We start from the raw sequence: 25,980 nt of genomic DNA, 5'->3' as shown, positions 1-25,980 counted from the left end.
GGGAGGGGGGAGGGTGGAGGGGGATCAAGAAGTATGGTTAGCTGGCGGGATAAAAGAAAGCTAGCTGGTGGGAAGGCAGTACGAAGAAAGCTAGGATTACGTTTGGGGAAGCAGAGAACGGTAGATAATCGCTACCCCGAAACGAGTTACAGTCGTAGCACCTTTTGCCTTCAGATACAACTCTAGAAGGGAAACCTGGGCATCGGCGGCTGTCCGGACAGAAATTGAAACAAAAACCGACCTAAAACACAACGAATAACATATATATAGACCTAGGGTAAAGAGGAGTAGGCCCCGCTCCAAACAGGAGGAAACCCCATGCTTGGAAGGACCAGACGGTCCCTCCCTTTCTCAGGCCGAATTGATCCTAGACAACGCACAACTTTTGTCATGACTGGGGCCGCAAACGCCTAGCATCAATCTCCATGGATTGAAAGGGCTTCAATCTCATCTGTCGAAGCTTTTGTGCCCTCTTAGTATGGAGTCAAATATTCCACGCTGAAGGTAGCCGAGATGTTGTAATCCCCTGGTAAATCAACCTTATAGGCGTTATCATTTCACTTCTTGAAAATTCGGAATGGTCTGTCCGCTCTAGGTTTGAGTTTCCTGAACGATCCTGGATATCCCTCCGGAAGGTCATATTCTTCATGGATTTATTAGCTTGTGCCTGGTACTCGTGATTCTATTTGGCAATCTCTTTTCCAACCTCCTCATGCAGCCTCTAAATTTCTTGTACTCTTGCCTCAACAACCCCACTAATCTCTGACCTAGGAAGAACTGGTACTAATTCAAGTGGAGTGAGTGGATTGTGTCCATACACAATCTGAAAAAAGTGTGTGTACCGTAATCTGGTTTATGGATTGATTGTACGCAAAATCAGCCAGGGCAAGGAGCAGATCACACTATTTTCCGATGAAGCACCTCAGGAAGTTTCCCAGGCTCCTATTCACCACTTCCATCTGACCATCTATCTGTGGATGGGTTATCGAGCTGTTAAAGTTTAGAGTCAAATCTTCCCCCTGAAGGTTTCTTCAGAAGTGACTCAAAAACTTAACGTGTCTATCAAATATAACGGTTTATGGCATTTTCTGCAGCCTCACAATCTCCCTGAAGTACAAATCAATGACATAGGACGCATCCAACATCCTGAGACACTACACAAAATGAGTCACCTTTGAGATTTGGTCAACCGCAACCATCACCGAATTTTTATTTTGTTGCATACTCGAATGACCCGCCAGAAAATCCAAACTTATGCCTACCCAAAAGGCCTCTGTTACCGGTAACACAGTGTATAGTCATGTATTTTACCCTTGGGTCTTGTCCAAGTAGCAAACTCTACACTGTCTGACATATCGCTACACATCTCTCCTCAATCGGGGCCAGAAGAAGTGTTCGTTCATTAGCTTAACGTTCTTTTCTATGCTAAAATGACATGCTAGTCCCCCTCTGTGGCTCTATAGGACGATGACTTCGCTCAACGAACATCTGGGTACACAATACTTGCTCTGGTGAAACAGATAACCATCATCTCTAAGGTATGATCATGTGGGCCTATCTTGATATTGCTCTGAAATTTCCCTAAATTCTCAACTGCACCATTTAACTCCTTCAGTACCTCAAATCCCATAACTCTAGACTGTAGAAAGGTAATCAGTGAATGGTGGCAGCTCAAGGCATCTGCTATTCGATTCTGACTTTTTAGCTTATGCTTGAGCATGAACTAGAATGACGACAAAAACTCAACTCACAAAGCATGTCTACCCTTCAGCTAGTCCTGACTATTCAAGAATTTTAGTTTCGAGTGATCACTGAATAAAGTGAACTCGCTCTTCAGCAAGTAGTGACTCCAGTGGTAGAAAGCTCTCATAATATCATGGAACTCTTTATCATAGGTCGATTTCTTTCTCTCAGACTCATTCAATTTCTCACTGAAGAAGGTTATAATGTGTCGTCCCTAACTCAACACTACTCTGATCCCCATATTAAAGGCATCACATCCCATCTTGAACAACTGGCTGAAATTCGGTTAAGCTAACATTGAGGCCTATGTCACCTATTCCTTCAGGGTGTCAAAACTATAGTGGGTTTCCACTGTCCACCGAAACTTCTTTCCCTTCAAAAGCTCTATCAAGAGAGTTGTAATGGTTCAAGAGCTCCTGATCAACTGCCTGTAAAATGATGCTAACCCCTAAAACTACCTTGGCTCGTGGGGGTGTCCAACTCATGATCGTTTTTATCTTCATGAGGTCCATTTAATGCCAACAACGAATATGATATAACCAAAGAAAAATATTTGCATCGTCATGAAGTAGCACTTTCTTTGAGTGGGCATATAGTTTCTCCGATTGCAGAACCTCGAAAACTCGCTTCAGATGCTGCAAGTGCTCCTCTGAGCTGTTGTAGAAGAATGTTATTAAAGTAAACAACACAAACTTTCCGACATAAACCTGGACCATCTAATTCATCAGTCTCATGAATGTGTTGGTGCATTAGACGGCCCAAATGACATGATGGTCCACTCGTACAACACATCTCTGGTCTTGAAGGTGATCTTCCATTCACTCTCTGACTTTATTCTGATCTGATGATATCCACTGGGTAAATCAATATTGAAAAAGAATACTACTCTATGTAACTGATCCAGTTGGTCGTCCAGGCAAGGGATAGCAAACCAGTATTGGATGATGATCTTGATGATAGCTCGATTGACAATGCACATTCTCTATGAGCCATCCTTCTTAGGTACCACTAGCATAGGAACAACGCACGAGCTGGTACTCTCTCTCACCAATCCCTTAGTAATATGAACTTGCACTTGCTGCTGTAACTCCTCACTCTACTGGCCTCGACCTGTATGCGGGATTGTTTGGCATTATTGGTCGTGAGATATAAGCTATGGAATGTTGAATATCCCTTAGCAGTGATAAACCCTCTAATAGTGTTACACCCCAACTAAATCTCCTGATAAGGTCAATCATGGTGCGACAGAGGTTGAAAATTTGGTCAGACCAACTCTCACCAACACTCATTGTGATTTTTATAATCAGGACCCAATTTGTCGCAACGTACGTGATACATTGCATTTCAAATACATACTCGGAAGCATGGAAATTATAACATCAAAAATCAGAAAACTATACAAAACTGCTAAATCAAATATAATAAAAATATGTATCAAAAACATATGTGCAAGCTCCCAAAACTATCGTAAAAAAGCTGTACAAAGACACACTTGCTACTCGCCCTGGTGCTTGTTGCCCCAACCTAGAAGCAACAATGAAGAATGAGCAACAAGCTATCAGAAATAATCAGGGCTAACAGAATATTTTATATATGAAATAAAAACATCCATGCTCGTATGAAACCATTTATGTCTATACACAAATCGTAACGCGCTGGTATAATATAGAACATGAAAGGAGAGTAGGTACAAGTAGTATGAAAATTAATTGTAGTGCAACATGTATGTTGTAAGCATGAAATCATACGCAAAAAACATGTTGATAACTATTTATTGTATGTAATCGTAGCAATATCATTTCATAGTAATGTCACTAGTTTAATGCATAAAGCTCAACTATTTTCATATTTTTTCATAAGCTATCGATAAATGTTAGGTTTCCCCCAACACAGCAGTTATCGAGAGCCCTCATCGAACTCACAGTTATCTAATGTTCTATCACCGTCTAATTCCAACGGTACCCAAAATTTCATCCCCGTATAAATATCAGAAGTCGGAAATACTATATTCTTACATAATGTACTTGCAAGCACTCGTGTAAAAGTCAACCTTTGAACATTCCTTGTGACATTTAACTCATCACTCCTGTATCAAACATTTATTATGCATTACATGTATCATAAGCATAGGCAAGAGGCATAACAAATAAATACCTACAAAAAATTCATATCATATGCAGTCATATGTAACAGTCCAATTATAGCATTACATATACCGTAAGAAAAGTAAACGCGCATTAATGCTTTCAATTGCATGTATCTATTTACAATATGCAGAAAGTTATAAATACATCATGTCAAAATGAAAATCATATGAAAACCTGTAGAGGATTATTATTCTTGAATTAGCATAAAGATTATTTCACTTGATTAGACGGAGCAACCCTTCGACGAGTGTCCACACGCTCGTCTCGAGCTTGCCGCCTCGTAAGGACAACCTCAGGCTCGTAGACAACAAAGGATTTCATAAAATTTAGCTCAAAATATGAATTAACCCAAAACTTGCATTAATTGTCAAAACATACCTTAAAAGAGCTATTTGGCATAACCGGTCTATCCGAAGCCGCCTAATTTTCTTTCTATCACTGTCAACCACACCTCCCCTGTCTTGATTTCATGTTAGAACCCATACAGAATCCCAAAGGACTTTTGACGCTTCTAGCACACAATCGGCTCCTTCGACTGCTACGGGAAATGATAAAAGCACAAAAAACGAGATAAATATCAAAATGAAAGGGTGAGGAAGGAAATGAAAATCTCAAATAGCATAAAAAAGGGATTTGCACATCCATAAATTGCACCAAAGCCCTAAATCGCTAGTTACGGCAACCATATGCGCCGCATGGTTTGCCAGTTCACAGACCTACACTGTAGCAAGGGTCGCAGCTCTGCTCGCCTTCTTTTGCTGAGCATGAAAGGAACAGAGGGGGAATCGAGAGAGAGAGAAAGGGGAGGAATTCAGGTGGAGAAAATCGAAGCTCGGGACTCCTATTCAATTGATCGAAAGGATATCTATAGTGAACCGTGCTCATGCGGGATTAATGGTAGGATTAGGAATAATCAAAGTTTATTTAATTTAATTATACTTATGACTTTAGAATTTTTATCTATCAAATCATTCATAATTAGCATATGGTGTTTTATATCAAATTGCTCGATTTCATGTGTAGAATTTTATAAAATTGCTTCGAGCATATTCTGAATGACACGAAATTTAAGGTACTTCTAGAATTGTCAAACATGATTTCTCAAAATGTTGGCATAACAACTCTCTCCTTCCAAAAATTTCTTCCTCAAAATTGCTAGCTTTACTTTAAGGGATATTTCCGTAATATGTTTTCTTCTTTTTCCCAAGTAGCTTCCTTTTCAGGCTTATGCTTCTACTTTATCTCCACAAAAGAGATTTGTCTATTTATGAGCGTCTTAACATCAGTTGCTAAAATCTTTTCAGGCTCTTCATGATATATTAGATGTACCTATAATTCAATATCTTCATGTGAAATTCTCTGCTCAAAATTGAAAACACATTCTCTTAACATTGAAATGTGAAATACATCGTGTATATCTAACATATCCAAAGGTAACACAAATTTGTAGGCAACTGGACCGATCTTGTCTATAATTTCAAAAGGACCAATGTATTTGGGACTTAGCTTGCTTCCTTGACCAAATCTAATTGTACCTTTTATTGACCTGACATTTAGAAATACCAAATATCCAACTTCAAATTCGATTGTTTTGTGCTTTGGGTCATAGTATTTCTGTTGTCGATCCTGAGCAACCTTCAATCTGGCTCTGATTAATTTGATTTTTTCTGTGGCTTTGTCAACTAGCTCAAGACCTAACAATTAGTGTTCACCAACTTCAATCCAATTGAGTGGAGTTTTGCACATTCTTCCATACAGTGCTTCATAAGGAGCCATTTTAATGATGGATTGATAGCTATTATTGACAGCGAACTCAATCATTGGAATGTGATCTTCACAATTATCTCCAAAATCGAGAACACAAAGCCTTTACAGATCTTCCAATACTTGAATTGCTCTTTCTGATTGTCTGCTAGTTTGTGGATGAAATGCAGTATTAGAATGTAACTATGTATTCAAATCTTGCTAAATGTCTTTCCACAACCTGGACATGAATCTTTTGTCTCTGTCAGAAACAATAACTTGTGGAATTTTGTGCAATCTGATAATTTTTTTGACATATAATCTAGCCAACTTTTCTATCGAATCCGTCTGTTTAATAGGTAAAAATGAGCTGACTTGGTTACTCTGTCAATAATGACCAAAATATTATCGTAACCCTATCTGGATCGAGGAAATCCCATAACAAAATTCATAGCTATCTCTTCATATTTTCATTCAGGTATCGGCAATGACTGTAGCAATCCGTTGAGTCTTTGATGCTCAGCATTTATAATCTGACATTCTTGACATTGAGATACATATTCAGCAATATCCATCTTCATAAATGGCCACCTACTATCAACTTCAAGTCCTTGTACATTTTTGTGCTACATGGATGAAGTGTGTTGCTTGAATGTTGAGTTTCATGTAGAATTTCTCATCTCAAATCAGAATCAGCAGGTACCCATAACTATAGCTTATTTCAGATTATGTCATCTTTATCAACAGTCTTATCAATTTTATTACCTGATTGACATTGCTTTGGGAGTTCCAGTACTCACTATTATCATTCTAAGCTATCTTGATTCTATCCATCAAAGTTGGTTGCACTGTCAGTTGATGTAAATAGCCCATATCACCTAATTTTCTAACTTCCAATTGTAAAGCATAAATTTATTTAATCATCTCTGACATCTGAGTAAAAATCCAGTTTGCACTACCTATGAATTTACGGCTCAATGCATCAGCAACTACATTTGCTCAGCCGGATAATACTGTATATCCATATTGTAATCTTTAATCAACTCTAATAATCTTCGTTGCCTCAAATTTAGTTTTTTTATGTGAGAAAATGTACTTCAAACTTTTATGATCAGTGAAGACTTCAAATTTCAAGCCATACAAATAATATTGCCAAATTTTGAGAGCAAATACCACACCAGATCATGCGTTGGATAGTTCCTTTCATGTGGTTTTAACTATCTGGATGCATAAGCTATCACTTTTTTTATTCTGCAATAAAACAAAACCCAATCCTCTTAATGATGCATCACTATAAATATGGAATCCTTCTGTACCTAATGGAAGAGCTAACACTGGTGCAGTGGTCAAATGTTTCTTCAACTCTTAAAAATTGTGTTCATATTCTGCAGTCCACTCAAATCCACTCAAACTGAACATTTTTTTTCATCAACATGGAAAACGGCATAGCTATTTGTGAAAATTCTTTGACGAACCTCAAGTAATATCCTGTCAAACCAATGAAACTGCGTACCTCTGTAATATTCTTTGAAGTAGGTCATTCCATAATTGTTTTGAAATTCTAAGGATCAACAGAAATTCCCTGACCACTAATAATGTCCCAAAGATGCAATATTTCATTGCCAAAATTAGCATTTCAAATATTTTGCACATAACTGATTCTGTCTCAGTAGCTCTAAAATCATTCTCAAATGTTTGGCATGATCTTCGTCAATTTTTAAATAAATTACAATATCATCAATGAAAATAATAACTGATCCACAGATGACTTGAAGATTCAATTCATCAGGTTCATGAAAATTGTTGGAGCATTAGCTAACCCAAAAGACATAACTAATAACTCGAAAGGAACATACCTAGTCCCAAAAACTGTTTTGATTATATCTACCTCCTTGACTCTGACTTGATGATATATCGATCTCAGATCAATTTGGAAAAATACGGTTGCACCTTCTAATTGATCGAATAGATCATCAATCCAAGGCAAAGGATATTTGTTTTTGATTGTCACCTTATTCAACTCTCCGTAATCAATACATGACCGCATGGATCCAAACTTCTTCTTGATGAACAATATTGGTGCACTTCAAGGTGAATTACTTGACCTAATAAAACCCTTAATTATCATTTCCTGCAACTGACATTTCAATTCCTGCAATTCCATCGGAGCCATCTTGTACGGAGATTTGAATATTGCGGACTTTTCTTGTTGCACATCAATACCAAATTCAAATTCTTGTTCAAGCGGTAGCCCTAACAATTCTTCAGGAAATCCATCAGAAATTTCTGAAACCACTGAAATGTTTTTAAATTTTATACATCGTTATTTAGTACTTCTAATTTTGCCAAAAAGATCGGTTCACCACGTCGTAAATACTTTCCAACTTTCACTGCACTAATCAAGGAAGATTGTGCATTTCGAACACATGGGATATAAAATGATATTTCATCGATCGATTTCAGCTTCACCAGCCTTTTCCAGCATTCAATTGTAGCAAAATAATTTACCAACTAATCCATCCCCAAAATAACATCAAAGGTCTGAATTGGTATAATAATCAACTCCTTTGGCAACTTCTCATCATAAATATGAACATGCACTACACATTTTTTATTGGCATAAAACACAAACTCTTTAATATTATTTTAAAAACTAAAAAGATGTCTGAGAAGTGGAGGAAGGGTATTTGGTCCCAGTTTTTTAGAATAAAAGGGATGCACAAGAGTGTGCAAATAATAGAGGAATTAAGTTGATGTGTCATACTTTACTTTAAAATTATGGGAGGGAGAGGGTAATTGGACATAGGCTAAGACGTATTACAAAGATTTCTCATAATCAATTTGGATTTATGTCGGGCAGGTCTACTATGGAAGCCATACATTTATTGAGAGGTTTGATGGACAAGTTCAAGGATAATGAGGATCTACATTTGATTTTTTTTATTTAGAAAAAACTTATGATAAGGTTCCAAGAGATATCCTTTGGAGAGTTCTTGAGAAGAAATGTGTTGATATGACTTATATTCAAGTCATTAAAGATATGTGTACTAGAGTTGTTACTTGTGCTCAAACAGAATGAGGATTGACTAAATATTTTCCTATTTCTGTTGGATTACATCAGGGATCGGCTTTAAGCTGATATTTTTTTGCTTTGGTTATATGTGGCCTTACTGGACATTTACAGGAGGATGTACCTTGGTGTATGCTTTTTATTGATGATATCATTCATGCAAATAAGACGAGAGAAAAAGCCCATGAAAAACTTGAATTATGGAGGTCTACATTGGAGTCTAAAGGCCTTCGTTTGAGTAGAACTAAAACTTAATACATGAAATGTATTTAAGTAGTAGTAGCCCTAGTGACAGAAGTGTAACTTTGGGTGATCAAATTATTAAAAGGTGTGAAAGATTTAGATATCTTGGATCTATTTTTCAAAGCGATGGTGATATAGATGGGGATGTTATTAGTAGAATTCAAGTTGGTTGGTTGAAGTGGAGGAATGCTTTGGGTCTTTTGTGTGATAGATAAGTACCTCTTAGACTAAAAGGAAAATTTTATAAGATGGTGGTGAGACCTACAATGCTCTATGGTGCGAAATGTTGGCCTTTAAAAGAGAAGCATAGTACTAAGTTAAGTGTTGCCGAGATGAGAATAATAGGTGGATGAGTGGCTTTACACTTGGAGACAAAATGCGAAATGAATATATCCGTGAGAGGGTTGGTGTAGCTCCAGCGACGGACAAAATTAGAGAGAGTCCTTTTAGATAGTTTTGCCACATTAAACGTTGATCATCAGATGATCTGATTAGGAGAGTAAATGTTTTAAATTTGACTTATGTTAAGAAAGACGAGGTAGACCTAGGAATACTTGGGCATATTGTATAAAAAATGATCTTAATTTATTAGAACTAAATGAAAATATGACACTAAATAGGACACAATGGACAAAAATGATTCATGGGATTAAGGCTTTGTTGTTATTGTTGTATAAAACACAATCCTCGAAGGCATAACAACACACAGAGCAGGACAAAAATACATAATATCAATGAGTAAACTGGCAGCAAACTCATCAGAAATAAAGGAATGTGATGTGCCTGAATCGAATAAAATAGTGACAGGTTGATCTTAATTAAGAGTGTAACTATAAGCACTTCTTGAGATTCTTTGACTTCTTCAGGGGTAATTGCAAAAACTCGGGTTTTTAGTGGTTGCTCGATTCTACGTTCTGAAGTTTCACCATTTGTTAGCACTGAAGAATTTCCTAAAAATTGAGTTATGTTGGGTTGACTGCTTTCCAAAGATTTAAGCTATCCCTACCATTGAATTGCCTGTGGTCTGCTGTCCTTTTCCTATGGCCATCCACATTAGTAACATTTTTAGGAACAGATCAAACACTGCTCAAAATGTCCTTTTCCACACTTCTCATAAATTAGCTTTTTAATCTGATGCTGCTTCTACTTACCTTCTGATTTAATTTTTTTGCTTTGAAAGTGTTATCTCTTGCCGAAATCCTCGTGTTTGCTTGTCTGAGGTTGCCACTGCTAAATGGAAATGTTCATCTCATTTTCAATTCTTCTTGCCCTCTCAACAAGTACAGAGAAATTGTTGATTTCAAATGGAGCTAATGCCAACCTCAACTGACCAGTGAGACCCCTCATATTGCATAACTGTCTTAGACCCTTGAGTTTGTTTGAAGAACATATCTTCCAGTGCTAATCTAGAAGAAAGCTGAATAAATCAATTTTTAAAGACTAACAAATTTTTCCCACTGAATCTGTGGAAGAGGTGTCAACTGAAATTTTTCTCTTATTGCGTTCGTCACCATCTCTCTTTTCACCTTCTAGCATGAATGTAGTCAGTACCACTTTTCTATTTTCCAGACAAATCATACCATCTAAAATTTTTTCAATGTTCAAAAGCCAATATTCAGCAATGGTAGGGTCACTGGCACCCTTGAATGCAGGTGAATTGAAAGACTGTAATATCTTAGAGTCGATCCACTTCTACGCCAATTTCAAATCTGGGTCCTGTACTGGTGAAGGATCTTTCTATAGCAGTCATTTTATCAGCTATTTGTGATATTAAATGTAATATGCCCTGTAACTTAGTAGCTCTAGTGTCTTCATTTCCCTTGTTCTGATTTTCATTTGTGCCCAAAATAGTTTCTGTCCTAATTTCGTGCTCAGCACTTGGCCTACAAGACTGGCCTTCCGTACTTTCTGATTCTTCTTGTATTAGCACAATTTATCATATAATAATTTCATCATGCACACATGAGACCTTAACTTGTAAGGTTTACCCACCCCAGATGCATCAAATTATAGTTGTGTATAAATCAGTTCATATTTGATTTCATTCTTACTTCTAAATCCAACATGCTTCCATTATTCTTTTTATCCAATAATCATGCTCTGATAGCACTTTCTGTCACACCCTAACTAACCCCCTCATAAAGTCAATCGTGATGCGACGGAGGCTGACAATTTGGTCAGACCAACTCTCACCAGCATTCATCCTGACTTTTATAATCATGACCCGATTGGTGATGAATTAATCTAACTGGCCGCAACATGCGTGATTATTGCATTTCAAATATATACTTGGAAGCATGGAAATCATATCATCCAAAACATGAATTAGTCTATCGTGCAAAAGTTGTACAAAGGCACCTAACTACTCACCCCAGTGCTCGTTGCCCCAACCTGAAATGTAACAGTGAAGAATGAGCAACAACGAGCTCAGAAAAATAATCCGAACTAGCATAAGACTTTATATATGAAAAAGAAACAATGTATGAAATTATACATGTCTACACACAAATCATAACATACATGCTAGCATAATAGAAAACATGAAAAGAGAGCAAGTATGGGTAATATAAAAATCAACTATAGTATAACATGCAGGTCGTAAGCACAAAATCATAAGAAAAATCATGTTCATAATTATTTATTGTATGTATTGTATCAATTTCATTTCATAAAGGTTATTTCATAGTAATGTCACTAGTTTAATGTATAGAGTTCAACTATTTTTATGTTCTTTCATCATGGGGTCGTCACCCTGCCCTGAAAGTCATATAAACTATCGATAAATGTTGGATTTCCCCCAACATAGTAGTTATCAACAACCCCCTTGAAACCCACAGTTCTTTAATGTTCTGTCACGATTTAATTTCAATGGTTCCCAGAGTTTTGTCCCCGTATAAATATCAGGAGTCGGAAATACTATATTCCTACATAATAAACTTGCATCATGTACTACTCTACCCCCTAACATTCCTTATGATATTTAAATCATCACTCATGCATTAAGCATTTATCAAGCATTACATGTATCATAGGCAAATGCATGAGGCATAACAAATAAATACCTACAAGAAATTAATATCATGTATAATCATGTGTAGCATAGTCTAATCATAGCGTTACAAATATCATATGAAAAGTAAATGTGCATTCATATTTTCAATTGCAGGTATTCATTTACAAAATGCAGGAAGTTTTAAATGCATCGGTGTTAAAATTAAAATCATATAAAAACCTATAGAAGATTATTTTTCTTAAATTAGCATAAGATTAGTTCCACTTTTTTTATGGAGCAACCCTTCGACAAGTGCTCAACCCTCGTCTCGAGCTCACCGCCTCGTAAAGACAACCTGAGGCTCATAGACAGCATAGTGTTTCATAAAATTTAGCTCAAAACATGAATTAGGCCAAAACATGCTTTAATTGTAAGAACATACCTTAAAAGGGCTCCTTGGCATAACCAATCTGTCTAAAACTATCTAATTTCCTTTCTAACACCGCCAACCACACCTTCCTTACACTGATTTCGTGCTATAACTCTTACGGAAGTTCACAAAAGACTTTCAATGCTTTTGGCACACAATCGAAGCCTTCGACGACTGCCGAAAATGATAAAAGCACAAAAAATGAGACATGTCAAAACGAAAGGGTGAGGAAGGAAATGAAAGCCTCAAATGAAAGTGGGATTCGCACTACCAAAAATTGCACCGGAGCCGTAAATCGTGAGTTGCGGCAACCCTATGTGCTGCTAGGTTCGCCCGTTCACGACCCTGCACTGTAGCAAGGGTCGCAACTCTGCTCTCCTGTTTCTGCCAAGCGTGAAAGGAACAAGGAGGGGGAATCGAGAGAGAGGAGGAATACAAGGGGAGAAAATAGAACCCCGGGACTCCTATTCGAGCAAACAAAAGGATTAAAAAGACGTGGATGTTGGTTCTGAACAGTGCTCATGCGAGATTAATGGCAGGATTAGGGATAAACAAAGTTTAATTAATTTAATTATACTTAACTTTAGAATTTTATATACGTCAACTCATTCATAATTAACATAAGGTTATTTATATCGAATTGCTCGATTTCATGCATAGAAGTTTATAAAATTGCTTCGAGCACATTATGAAGGGTGCGGTGCGAAATTTGAGGTACTTTTAGAATTTGTCGAACTTACTTGATTTCTAGAAATTTGGGCGTTACAAGTAGGTTTTCGATCATCACCCCCTAAAACTCGGCTAACAACGACTGGAACATCTTCAGTAAATATGTCACCACCTTAGTCCCCTTTAAGGATACTAAGGCAAATGCCACTGGGGTCTCTGACTGCGGAAACGTGGTGCATGGAACTTAGGCTTATCCCCGACAGGTGTAGTTGATCCTCCAGAATTCTTGATAGATAAGAGAACAATGGGTTTCCCCTTCTTTGTGAACGTGTAAGTGTTCTCAAACTTGTCGTGATGCGTCTTGAGATCGAATTGTGGTGGCCTCCCTAACAGGATTTGGTGGGCATTCATGGGTACCATGTCACACCACACCAAGTCCTGTAGTTGATCCCCAATGAAAAACTCTGTCAGGCACTGTTGATCCACTCACACCTCATTTCCTTTTTCAATCATGTCAGAGAATAGTGTTGGGAGTGCTCCTGTGTAATCAGATCCAACTTCTTCACCATGAAAGAGGAGACCACGCTCTCATAGCTTCTTCTGTCAATAATGAGGCTGCGAACTTTCACTCTCACAGTACACTTGGTGTGAAAGATACTGTGTCTCAACCATGAGTGATCTCTCTATGGTTCTGTTTGCAAAACTCTTCTTACAACTAGCAATTCTCCTTCATCTCCCTGGAGCTGTTATTCCTCACCCTGATCTTCAGCTGCTTCATCATCTATCACTTCCTCGTTTGCACCTTGCTTGTTGAATGACACCACTTGACTCGTTAGGCAACTGGAGGTGATATAGCTATATCTTTGGCATCAAAAGCATTCCTGAGATGGAACTGTACTGATTGTGCTGCTCTTATCAGGCTTCTTCCCACTCTGATCTATCTTTTCAGTTCTCTGTTAGATCCTTCCCACTCCTCCAAGCGTGCTCCTATTGCCCAACTGTAGACGATTATTTAAATTGAGGCAGGTACATCTGCTATCTCTCCACCTTTAGTGCTAAGGTTTGCACGTCCCTCAATTTCCAATTGGTTTGCAGTTGTACCACATCACTGATGGCGAGCTTCAGGCCTCCCAAAAACCTGGCTATGAAATAATCATGTCTCTTTCAATTCACATTTTTAGCTTGAGTTGCATAAATTTTGTCATGTATTCCTCCAATGATAGCTTTTTCTGCTATCGGTAGTGGAGCTTCATGAAAATATCCTTGCGGTAGTGTGGGGGTAGATACTGTCACTACCTTATCATTTTCATCTTCTCCTAAGAAGTGATTTTGTCTCATCCTTCTCTCTATCTCTCCATCTTCAGCTTTTCCCGTCATAAAGAGTCATTCATTATCAATTTGATGGTGGCGAGCTTCACTTTTCTATCATTTGGCACATCCTTATATTCATCAGCTCAAAAGTATGAATCCACTCGAGAAAATCATCTAGATTCATCCTCTCATTGATGTCCAATAGGTTCACCTTAACTCCAAATCTCTGTCTTCCAGTAAGCACTTACTCTCTTGGCCTCCTCTGATACTGAATTCTGAAATGCCCGGGTTGATTCTCCTTTTCATTGACGTCATCTTTATGAAAAGGGTTTAGTTGTCATTCTGGCTCTCCCCAAATCTCACTTCTATGGTCCATGGTCCATGGTCCATTCATTAATAGCATCAAGCCATTGTAGCAGTTGGTGTAGTATCTGTTCTATGTCGTCCATGGTAACATTTTGCACATTTTGCTCAGTTTTGGCAATTATATTCTCAGTGGCATGGTTAGGGCTTAGGGGTGGGTAGGTGGGCAAAGATTTTTTTTGTTTTTTTTTTGTGGGGGGTAGAGATAGGTTTGGGTATGATGGATGCTAGAAATCCTACGATAGGATTAGCATTAGGCTAGCTCTAATTCTAACTGGTACTGAAGTTAACCCAAACAATGGCACAGATAATATTAATAGTGAAATTCAAATAGAAGACAACCAACTAAAATAAGAAATAACAAGAACACACGACACAAACACCAACTAGAATTGGGGTCGAAGATGGTGGGAAGCTTGTGATGAGGTGGTTGGCAACAACAGGGTAAGCAAGAGTTTGCGACTAAACTGCGACAAGGGGAGTGGAGGGTGTCGGCGGGTGCTGCGGCAAGGCAAGGGACGGTTGACAGCTGAGGAAAGACGGGATGCAGAAAGAAAGAAAGCTGACTGGCGGGAAGACAGCAAGAAAAAAGTTGCCTGGCACGAAGACAACAAGAAAGAAAGCTGGATGACATTAAGAAAGCCGGGATGACGTTCGGGGAAGCAAAGAGCGGTGGATAATGAACACCTCAGAACGAGTTACAACCAAAACAACTTCTCGCTTTTGGTTATAGCCTAAAAGTGAAAAACTGGACATCGATGGCTGTCCGACCAAAAACTGAATAAAAAACTAACCTAAAACATAACAAATTACATAAACATAGTATAGAAGAGTGGGTAGCCTAGACCGAACAGGTCCCAGCCGATGCGTGACTTTTGTCACATTTGGGGCCGCAAACGCCTCGCATCAATAAAGCACATGGAAGATGGTTTCAAACATAAATTTGAAGTTCAATTTAACGCCACACACGATACTCATCGACAATAGTGCTTTGGTATGAAAATGTTTGGAAGATACTAAATAAGCACACCAAGCTTGCAAATTAAACTCATCGGTATAAGAAAATTACCCTTTTAACATAATCGTTGGCACCACCTATTTCTTCCTCATGATGAGCTAACAAAGATAAAAATACTTCAATATCCATGGTTGAGGGCAAATCACAGAGTGGTAGTATGAGTGAAATCAAAGTCCAGTCAAAATTTCAACCATTTCACCCCCTCAGTAAATGATGTTAGCGTGATTCTACAAAATTTGAACAAATAAATGGAGGCACAACTTTCAACTTCAAATGGATCGTTTAAATACATTATATAATAAAATGAGGCTTGAAAATTTGCTTCGAAAGATCCTGGACATCCAGTCTAACCAAATAATCTCAAAATGGAACATTTCTAAATAAAATTATAAAAGTACCACCCAAATCTTGTTTATTCACAAAACTAACACCTTTTTATCTTCATTAGTCAATTCCTACCATAATAAAGAAATTTACAATAAATCCAAACCAAAAAAAAATCTCACATTAAATTCTCAAAAATTTGATTGTAGCAAAGCTTAAATGTATAGGTTTAGTAGTTCATTTTTTGTAACATGTATTAAATATGTAAATATTGACAATTTAAATCTCAAACGTCTTTCTCCTTTTAAACACCATTTTTTACCGAATGAGAGGGGCTTTTGCGTTTTGAAAACATGTAGAGAAATAGATTTAATGGAAAAAGATAAGGTTAGTGGCAATACGAACTCCCATTTCTTCAAATGGCAGGATCCACGTATAGGTGAGGAAGAAGTCACAAGCACATAAGGGACGCCCACCTTAAACATAGAAGGCCAATTATAAATAATATTTTATGTCGATAGCCTAGTAATGATGTCATCAGCGTGCCCTTCCTAATTGAAATATAATGGTATCATGGTTGTCTATAGAACTCATTAGTGTTGGACATAGTCATTTAAGAAAATACATTCACTTGACTCTCTGCCTAAAACGCTTAGTTCTAATTAAGTTGTATTGTTTGAACCATAATAATGTGCAAGCAAAGATAAAATATAAGAAGTTATGTTTTAAAAATTGGTTTAAATATAAAAGCTTAGAGAACTGAGAAAAATATCAAACGGCCTGCAGGGAGCTAAAAGAACAATATGTGACGCTAAAAATTATGTTTTTAATGATCTTTATAATATATTAGATAATAAGGAGGGTGAAAAATATATGTATAAACTAGTCAAACAAAGAGAAAAGAAAAGTAAAGATTTAACTGGAGTAAAGTGTATGAAAGATGAAAATCAAAAAGTGCTTTTCGTGGAAAAATATATTCAACATAGGCGGATGAGTTATTTTGATAAACTTTTTAATGAAGTTTTTGAAAATACGATCAACCTTAGTGATTTTAATATCATTAATAATAATAAAACGTTTAAATTTTACCGTCGTATTAGTTAAAAAAAGTTGAGGAGGCTTTAAAGAAAACTAAGGGTGAAAAGTTTGTAGGACCTGATGATATCCCAATTGAAGTATGGAAATATTTAGGAGATTTGGGAGTTTCTTGGTTTACTAAACTCTTTAATATTATTCATTTTTAAGAATAAAGGGGATGCACAAGAGTGTGCAAATTATAGAGGAATTAAGTTGATATGTCATACTTTAAAATTATGTGAGAGGATAATTGAACATACGTTAAGACGTATTACAAAGATTTCTTATAATCAATTTGGACTTATGTCAGGCAGGTCTACTATGGAAGTTATATATTTATTGAGAAATTTGATGGAGAAGTTCAGAGATAATAAGGAGAATCTACATTTATTTTTTATTGAATTAGAAAAAGCTTACAATAAGGTTCCAAGAGATATCCTTCAGAGAGTTCTTGAGAAGAAAGGTATTGAATATGACTTAGGAGTTATATTCAAGTCATTAAAGATATGTGTACTGAAGTTGTTACTTGTGTTCGAACAGAAGGAGGATTGACCAAATATTTTTTTTTTTTTTAATTTCAGTTGGATTACATCAGAGATCAACTTTAAGCCCATATCCTTTTTGCTTTAGTTATGGATGGTCGTACTGGACAATTATAGGAGAATGTACCTTGGTGTATGTTTTTTGCTGATGATATCCTTCTCGTATATCCTTCTCGTGGATAAGACAAAAAAAGCCGAAGAAAAACTTGAATTATGGAGGTCTACATTGGAGTCTAAAGGCCTTCATTTGAGTAGAACTAAAACTGAATACATGGAATATAATTTTAGTAATAGTATTTCTAGTGACAGAAGTGTAACTTTGGCTGATCAAATTATTAAAAGGTGTGAACGCTTTAGATATCTCAGGTCTGTTTTTCAAAGCGATGGTGATATAGATGGGGATGTTAATAGTAGAATTCAAGTTGGTTTGTTGAAGTGGAGGAATACTTCGGACCTTCTGTGTGATAGAATAGTACTGCTTAGATTGAAAGGAAAATTTTATAGACCTGCAATGCTCTATGGCGCTTAATGTTGGCCTTTAAAAGAGAAACATAATACTAAGTTAAGTGTTGCCGAGATGAGAATGATTAGGTGGATGAGTGACTTTACACTTAGAGACAAAATGCGAAATGAATATATCTGTGATAGGGTTGGTGTAGCTCCTATGACGGACAAAATTAGAGAAAGTCGCTTTAGATGGTTTAGTCACATTAAGCGTCGACCATCTGATGATCCGATTAGGAGAGTAGATATTTTAGATTCGACTTATGTTAAGAAAGGCAAAAGTAGACCTAGGAAGACTTGGGCTCATTGCATAAAAATGATCTTAATTTATTAGCACTACATGAAAATATGACACTAAATAGGACACAATAGAGAAAAAGAATTCATGTAGCCGACACCCCGTAGTGGGATTAAGGCTTTGTTGTTGTTGTTGTTGTTTTTTGAACTATTATTTATTTAAAGGATTTGAATCTTGGGCCACCACCTAGAGATCAATGACAATATTTTTTTTGGACTTATGAACTACTATGTCACATAATGTTACCAAGCCTTACCACAGTATGTAAACTACGACAAGTACTTCACATGTTACAGACTTAAAAAAGATATTTCGTCTTTATGGCAATCTTAGGACCATTGCCTTAAAAAATATAAGAAATCTCTAAGCCACTTTTTGAGGATTTTATAAGAAAAGTTTGGAAAAAACTCCAATCCAATTCAACTGCAGCTACTGACAAATGAAAAAACAGAGATGATGAATCATAGTTTGGAAAATCTTTTGTGGGCAAAAGTATAGGTAGTGGGATTTAATTCTTCCTCGGGTTAAATTTGCCTACAAGTCCACTAGCCAGTTCACAAGTCACGGATCCTTTAAGATTGTATACGAACAAAAATCCATTACACATTTGGAATTAGTGTAGCTACTGAGCTTAGCATAAATAAAAAATTTATATTCAAAGAGACTGAGACCCTACATGAGCAGCTGACAGAAAATTACCGAAAAAAGACCAAATATTAGAAGTAGGCCAATAAGTTCAAAAAGTCTATGGTCATCAAAGAAGGTGATTTGGTGTAAATCTGACTGAAGAAGGATAGATTTCAGGTAGGTTCAATTAGAAACTTAAGCTTGGAACAAATGATGCATTCATAATTGTCGGGAATTAATAATAATGCTTATAAGATTGATCCGTCGAAAGGTTACAATATTTATGTTATCTTTAACGTTGTTGATTAGTCGTCATACTACGAGGATGTAAGTGTTTTTGAAGATGAAACAAAGCTGCTGCCACCCAGAGAAAATAAAGCGACGGCAGCATATCCCAATCTAGCAGTAGTGAACTCAGGACATCCATCATAAAGTTATTTAGGAGAACCTAAACCAATTCCATTTTTTCCCCAACTTTGGCCAGCCCTTTAAGGCTTTTATTTTAATTAGGATTATGGTTGCTTTTATTTTGAAAGTATAAATATATCAGGTAGAACCTATGTTTGAAATTTTTGTTTTGATGTTATAATACAAGATATTTTTTCCCCTTAAATTTCCTATTTATAGAACTATAGCATATTCTTCTTCTAGTGTTGAGTCTAAATCTTAAAGAGAATAGGTGGTGGAACCTTCAAACATTCGTACCACCAATCGTACTCCTCTTATTTTTTTTCCTCCAAGATAGTAACCATTGTCAATTTTCCCTTCCAATCTTTGGCAATGCCTTAGATCTCCTCCAGGACATCCCCAATGCTAGAATTGATCCCCATACACCTTCTGTGAACCCAATAATGATGTCACATGTGATTGTATATCAACTTTTAAGAGAAGTTTAAACATATTCAAAATCAAATAAGGGTTATACATATTCATATAAGGGATCATCTATGTGTGGTTTGATTATAGTAATATCACAAAAACAAATACAAGAAAAGTGCATGGTTTACACAAAATTAAATTATTTTATCTTTAAGAATTTCGTAGACTTTTAAATTAGTCATCACCATCATCATTACTCTTATCTAAGATTTGGTTAAATGGAATTTTCCTATGAATCCTCCTCCCTACATGTTTGTTGAATGATGAATGGGGTGTCAACTCTATTTTGTGCATGTGTTTCACAAGCTCTAGAAATGTTACCATTGTCCCTAGAAAGTTATCGTAGAAATCTAAGTGGCATGATAAAATGAACTTCTATAGCAAAACCGATGAAGCACAAAATATTCTTCAATGTTTTGAACCATGCATGGAGATTTCTCTGTTGATTAGTAGTTTTGAATTTTTAAATAAGGGCAAACGACAGGAATTGCACAAAGATACAATATTGCGATCTCTATTCGTACATTTTTGCAGCAAAACACTTTGTCCGCTATAAATCCTTTCAATTGAAAACTAATTCATCCACCACTTATCCTCTCAGAGAAATCTATCGATTTAGCAAGAATTTTTCCATTGAAAATTTGAAAATAAATAAACTGAAATTTTTAAGTGAATTTAGTGAAACAATAGCCATATCTATTAACTCCTATAAAAATGCCATCATGGTTAAATAGAGTATACCTTTAATAAATACCATTTATATATTTTGAACAACCCGTTCAACTTAATTACAAAAGCAACCAACATCAAAACACTTTTACACTAATCTGTGCATTTCAATTATTTTTTTTCTCCTGCCCAGTGAGAGACATCAAAAGTGAAAGCAACGCTAGAACTTAGATCAGGCTAGTAACACCCACGGAGCATGGGTATACCAAAGTCCTTATGGATTGCTTTGGGGCAAAGAATTCTCAGGTTGTCCCACAAGATTGACCTCTGGAGCAAGTTAACCCATCTGAGGTTTGAATTTCAGCATGACAGTTGACTGAGTGAAATTTGGTAAGAAGATAATATAAAGGAGATGTACAGATTTCCATAAAAATTAGTATACCAGTACAAAATTTAGTACCAATTAGTTGTACAGATGTACTATTTAGTACCAATTAATTGTATAAAAGATTCAAGGACACATCATATGGAAACCAATTTGAGCAATCATCGAATTCTCATCCGCCCCACTAAAAAGCTCAATATTGGTCATTCGGCATAGAACGGCAATCAGTGAAGCTTCAACAAAGAGAAACAATTGACATAAAACTCAGAAAATGAAGAAAAAGCTCCGAAACATAAAATTTAGCATGTACAAGACACCATAGTTACGAAAATCGCTGAGGATTCAGAAAGATAGTCCTACCGTTGTCTGTATACCATGATCCTGCGTGCAAGGCTCGCCGAACTGTGTCCATTGGAGATAACGAAGCTGGGAGATCAACGGTGGAAAGACAAATGGGTTGACGAGTCGTACCCGTATACTCCGTGCCGACCAAGAAGTTTCCAGTGCTTCGGGGGCTGTTTGGCTTCAACAAGGATTTCACTCGTTAGATTTAGGAGAGCTGTCCGCTGAAAAAGTAAATAAAGGTACGATTACGATTTCATTTTTGTTAAAAACATAAATTTAGACAAATGAGATTGAACTAAATTTAAAATTTAAACATAAATTTGTTAAAAACATAAATAAATTTAAATGAGATTGAACTAAACATAAAATTTAAACATAAATTTAAACATAAATTTAGACAGATTACGATTTCATTAAAATTTAAACATAAATTTAGACAAGAAAATATATGAACAAAAACAACAAATTTTAGTCCCAGTAAGTGGGATTGGCTACTGAACCTGGAAATATAATTGTGTAAAATTTAAAAAATTTAACTCCGTTTTTCAACGATGTCAAAACTTGATGCGTTATTTTATGAATAAAAAATTTAAGCAATTTATGTTGGGACTATACGCAAGTCTATTTTAATTAAGTAACGTAAGACTTTCTATTTAAGCCCCAAATATCGATCCCACGAGGAAGATTTAAATTTGAATTGATAAATGAACTAAGAAATTCACATAAATAAAATGAAATTACTGTCACTAATTTTGAATTGTTTGAGATACTATCAGAACTAAATTATTAATTACTAGCAAAACTAAAATGCAAAGTTTAAACAGTAACTACTAAATTATGTTTTATGTGATGAAGTTTTCTAATATGAAAAAACATCTTTCCCACTACAAAGAGTTTTTGGTAAAATGAGATGAGATAAATGGTTTAATATGTATTGTGTGAAATAGGAGTAATTTTCTACCTTGATTCAGTTTTATGGAAAATCATTGGCTAATCTCGGGTTTAGTCCCTAAATTTGTGGTTTGGCTAGGAGGATACTAGTTTTCACTCCAGAGCTCCCACTTCTCTTCCCCTAAAAGCTAACGCTCGCTTTAGTTCTTAAACACTAAGACCGAATTGAGGATTTTAATCTGTCATCCTAAAATCTCCAATTCTACACCCAACAAAGTATATTCCTTATTTATTTGCACTTAATTCCATGCACAAAATACTCCTTCATGGAATCAAATGTGATTCTCACTCTTGTTGTAGAACTCATACTCCATTTCCCAGATCATATATTTCACAACATATTTTAACAATCCAATTGGTCAGATCAGAAAGTTAATTAAGAACGAAGTTGAAAAACCATCACAATTTATTTTATATTTTAAAATTGGCACATCCAAATTATCTCTTCGTTTCACCATATCTCAGAGCATATCTCAGAGTAGGGAGAAAGCAAGGAAACTACTCAGACTTCATGAGAAAGATACAACAAAACACAAATTTCATATATAAAAGAAAGTTCATACAATAATTATAAACAAACAACACTTATCTGAAACTCTTTCTCAAAGCAAATCCCTTATAGCCTCTCTTAGAAGATGTAGGAAGAAGAAAACTCTCACTTTTTTCCCTCTCTAACACACTTAGTGAAGAATTCACACAAACTCACCACCAAAACTCAAAACTCTAAAGACATAAATGACTAATTGACTCTAAGTGGTTGTGGGAAAAGTGGATTAGCGTGGAAGAGAGTGGAAAGCGGTCACAATGGACAAAGGGGCTTCTCTGATCAATTTTTGCTCTAATAGAGCCTAATGTTGGTTTTCCAATAGGTGCATCCAAAAACTTATCAAAAAGCGTCCAAATTTGTCGAATCTTCTACAAATAGGTCATGCACCGACATTGGCGCTGTCGGTGCCAGTGGCCCGTAACTCTCTATTGAAGGGAGCCGTCAGCGCTGCTCCTGGCGCTCAGGCCGTCGGCGCTGAGTATTTCTTCAAAAACGTCATTTTGACTCCAAATTTCATCCTTTTTGTTTCATTTTTACTTCAAGTCCTAAAAATCAACAACCTACAATAAAACATGAAAAATATTTTCCTTTAAAGTGCAATATCACTAAAAATTAGTATAAAATATAAGTCAAAATATGCATGTATTTTTAGTGCATCAAAATCCCCCAAACTTCAATGTTACTTGTCCTCAAGTAACTCATTTATTACATAAAAATATGACTCATGGCAAAGAGTTTTAACTTCTAGATTTTCATATTTTAGTCAACTAAATACAATGGCATAACTTAAGAAAAATGTTAAAGAACTCTAGCTAAAGATATAAGAATACTAGTAGTTAAGTCTAAGATTTCTTATTCTCTATTCTTTTTAAGGAAAATTGTAAATTGTCATATTAAAGCCATTTAGAATATCCATATGAAAAAGAACTTCATGAAACTTTACTAGTAAAAATGCTAATGCTTAAATATAAGTTTAGAGAATGTAGTCAAGCTTTCTTCTTTAAGTTAATTCAAGTGAAACTAATTTTTAATTAGGCATCTCCTCAAGCTTCTCCTCACATCTTTTTCTTTTCTTTTTTTCTTTTTCAGGATCATTTTTTATCCTTTTTCTTTTCTTTTTTCTTTTTCAGGATCATTTTTAATCCTTTTTCTTTTTCTTTTTTTTTATATGAGGATTACTATATCTGGATAGCTTTTAATGATCTTGAACTTCACTATCCCCTACTTAAAGTTAAATATTTTTCACATTCTTTAACTTTATAAATTTATATTAGCTTTAAAGATTTTTCATAAAGTTTTATTCTTTTCTTCTTACATGAATCTCTAAGATTTTTTAACACTTCAAAAAGATAAATTATGTTACTTATAATAGAAAAATATAGTCTTATTCTCTTATACCAAATATCTTAAAATTTAAAATTAACCTTTATTATTGAAAATTTTTACTTAGTTTTACTCTATATTTAGAAACGAAAATATAGTTATCTAAAGTTGCCCTCTAATACCAAAGGTCATGTTAAATTTAAAAATTTTGAAAATATAGTTAATTAAGGACAAATAAAATTAAGTTTCTTTCTTTAAAAAGAAATTTTTCTTCCCTTCCCCCCTCCCAAACTTAAATATTTAAAAGATTTAGCATGAAAAACTAAAAAAGAAATAAAGGGTGAAAGAAAACATTTAATACATAAAAAAAAACTTACCTGTTGAAGGTTCGGATATTGAAACTTAACTCTGAAATATTGTAGGTGCTAATATGAAAAGCTACAAGACTTAAAACATTAAATAACACATAATACATATAAAAATTTGCTAAGAAAGAGTTAACTATAAATACATTCAACAAAGTACTAAAAGCTAACAACAGAATTAAAATATATTTCAATGTAAAAACAGTTTTACAATCCTACTATTCACAATATAAAATAACATCTAAAATAAAACAAAGTATCACACTCTAAAAACAAACAATAATAACAACCACTCTAAAAACAAACAATAATCAACCAACAATAAACTAAACAATAAACTAAACAAAAGATCAAATTAAAACATCACCAGTCATCATCATCTTCTTCTTCTACATCAAAGTTTTGCTGCTGATACTAGGTAAAGACAGGGTGAGTAGGAAACTGAACTGAGTAGTCACCCCTCATGTATCTAACCATTGCATCATCATAAGCAACATCATACTCAAACTTCTACCTTGTCAAATCATCATTATGTGCATTTTTGGCCTCTACATTTTCTATTATGCTTTCCATTCTCAAGATTTCCATTCTCAAGATATCTTTCCATTCTCAAGATATATCCCTGTTGGATCATCAGTTGCTCCATAAGTCCCTATAGAGTAAGGGTACTAGAAGGAATATCCCTACCCCTACTCCAACTTCCAGATCTCCATCAAACATGAGATTCATAAGTCTTAATATTTACAGCCCAATAGGTTTTAGAGGTTCAATCCTCTCCCCATCCATTCTAAAATCAACTCCTGCTTGTTCACATAGTGTGAAGATAAGAGCAGTGTGTGCTAAACCACCAGCAGTTTCACCCAAAGCAATAGAACGAGTGTTTCTACAAACAATATAGCCTACATCTATCATTCTCATCTGCTGGATACAGAAGTTCAAGATGGCTCTATCGTTTGTAACCTCGCTATGATGATTTGTTGGTATCATTCTAGCAGATATAAAATAAAGTTAAGCCTTAGATACTACATTTAACATAGAAAGGGGGAAGTTTGCCTTAAAGTTATTCTTCACCTTCCAAGCTCCTCTTCCAATAGTAAGAAAAGAAATAGCTTCATCTAAGGCCTAATTTATAGCAGAAAATGATTTGTACTGACAGCTATACACATCCTCTAACTAATAAAATTCATTAATTCTTCTTGGAGTAAATTCTATCATTTTCCCTCGAGCAAAAATGTAGTCTTCAGAAGTTTCTTTAAAGTTGGCATATAACTCCATCACTATACCAATAATAGCCTCAAAAGTAAAATAACAAAAATTCTCCCACTGTCAAGCAATGATTAATCTTTCGACTTCTCCACCTGAACTTTTAAATCCTCGATCCAGATTTACTTTCTTAGTTGCAAGCAGACAATTGA

The 25,980-nt window shown here is 35.5% G+C and overlaps 1 protein-coding gene across 1 annotated transcript in view; it reads right to left on the bottom strand.

Moving 5' to 3' along the window:
- LOC110035653 (protein MEMO1 homolog) overlaps positions 1 to 21,595 on the bottom strand; it is a 58,337-nt gene extending 36,742 nt beyond the window's left edge. The window contains exon 1 of the mRNA XM_020739924.1: positions 21,395 to 21,595. Coding sequence (XP_020595583.1) covers positions 21,395 to 21,446 — 52 coding nt within the window. The 5' untranslated portion in view covers positions 21,447 to 21,595. The remainder of the gene's footprint in view (positions 1 to 21,394) is intronic.
- Positions 21,596 to 25,980: the final 4,385 nt, after the last annotated feature.

Source organism: Phalaenopsis equestris, unplaced genomic scaffold, assembly GCF_001263595.1.
Source record: "Phalaenopsis equestris unplaced genomic scaffold, ASM126359v1 Scaffold198818, whole genome shotgun sequence".
NCBI lineage: Eukaryota > Viridiplantae > Streptophyta > Magnoliopsida > Asparagales > Orchidaceae > Phalaenopsis > Phalaenopsis equestris.
The sequence above is the reverse complement of the archived record's forward strand: the minus strand, read 5'-3'. Positions and strand labels throughout refer to the sequence as shown.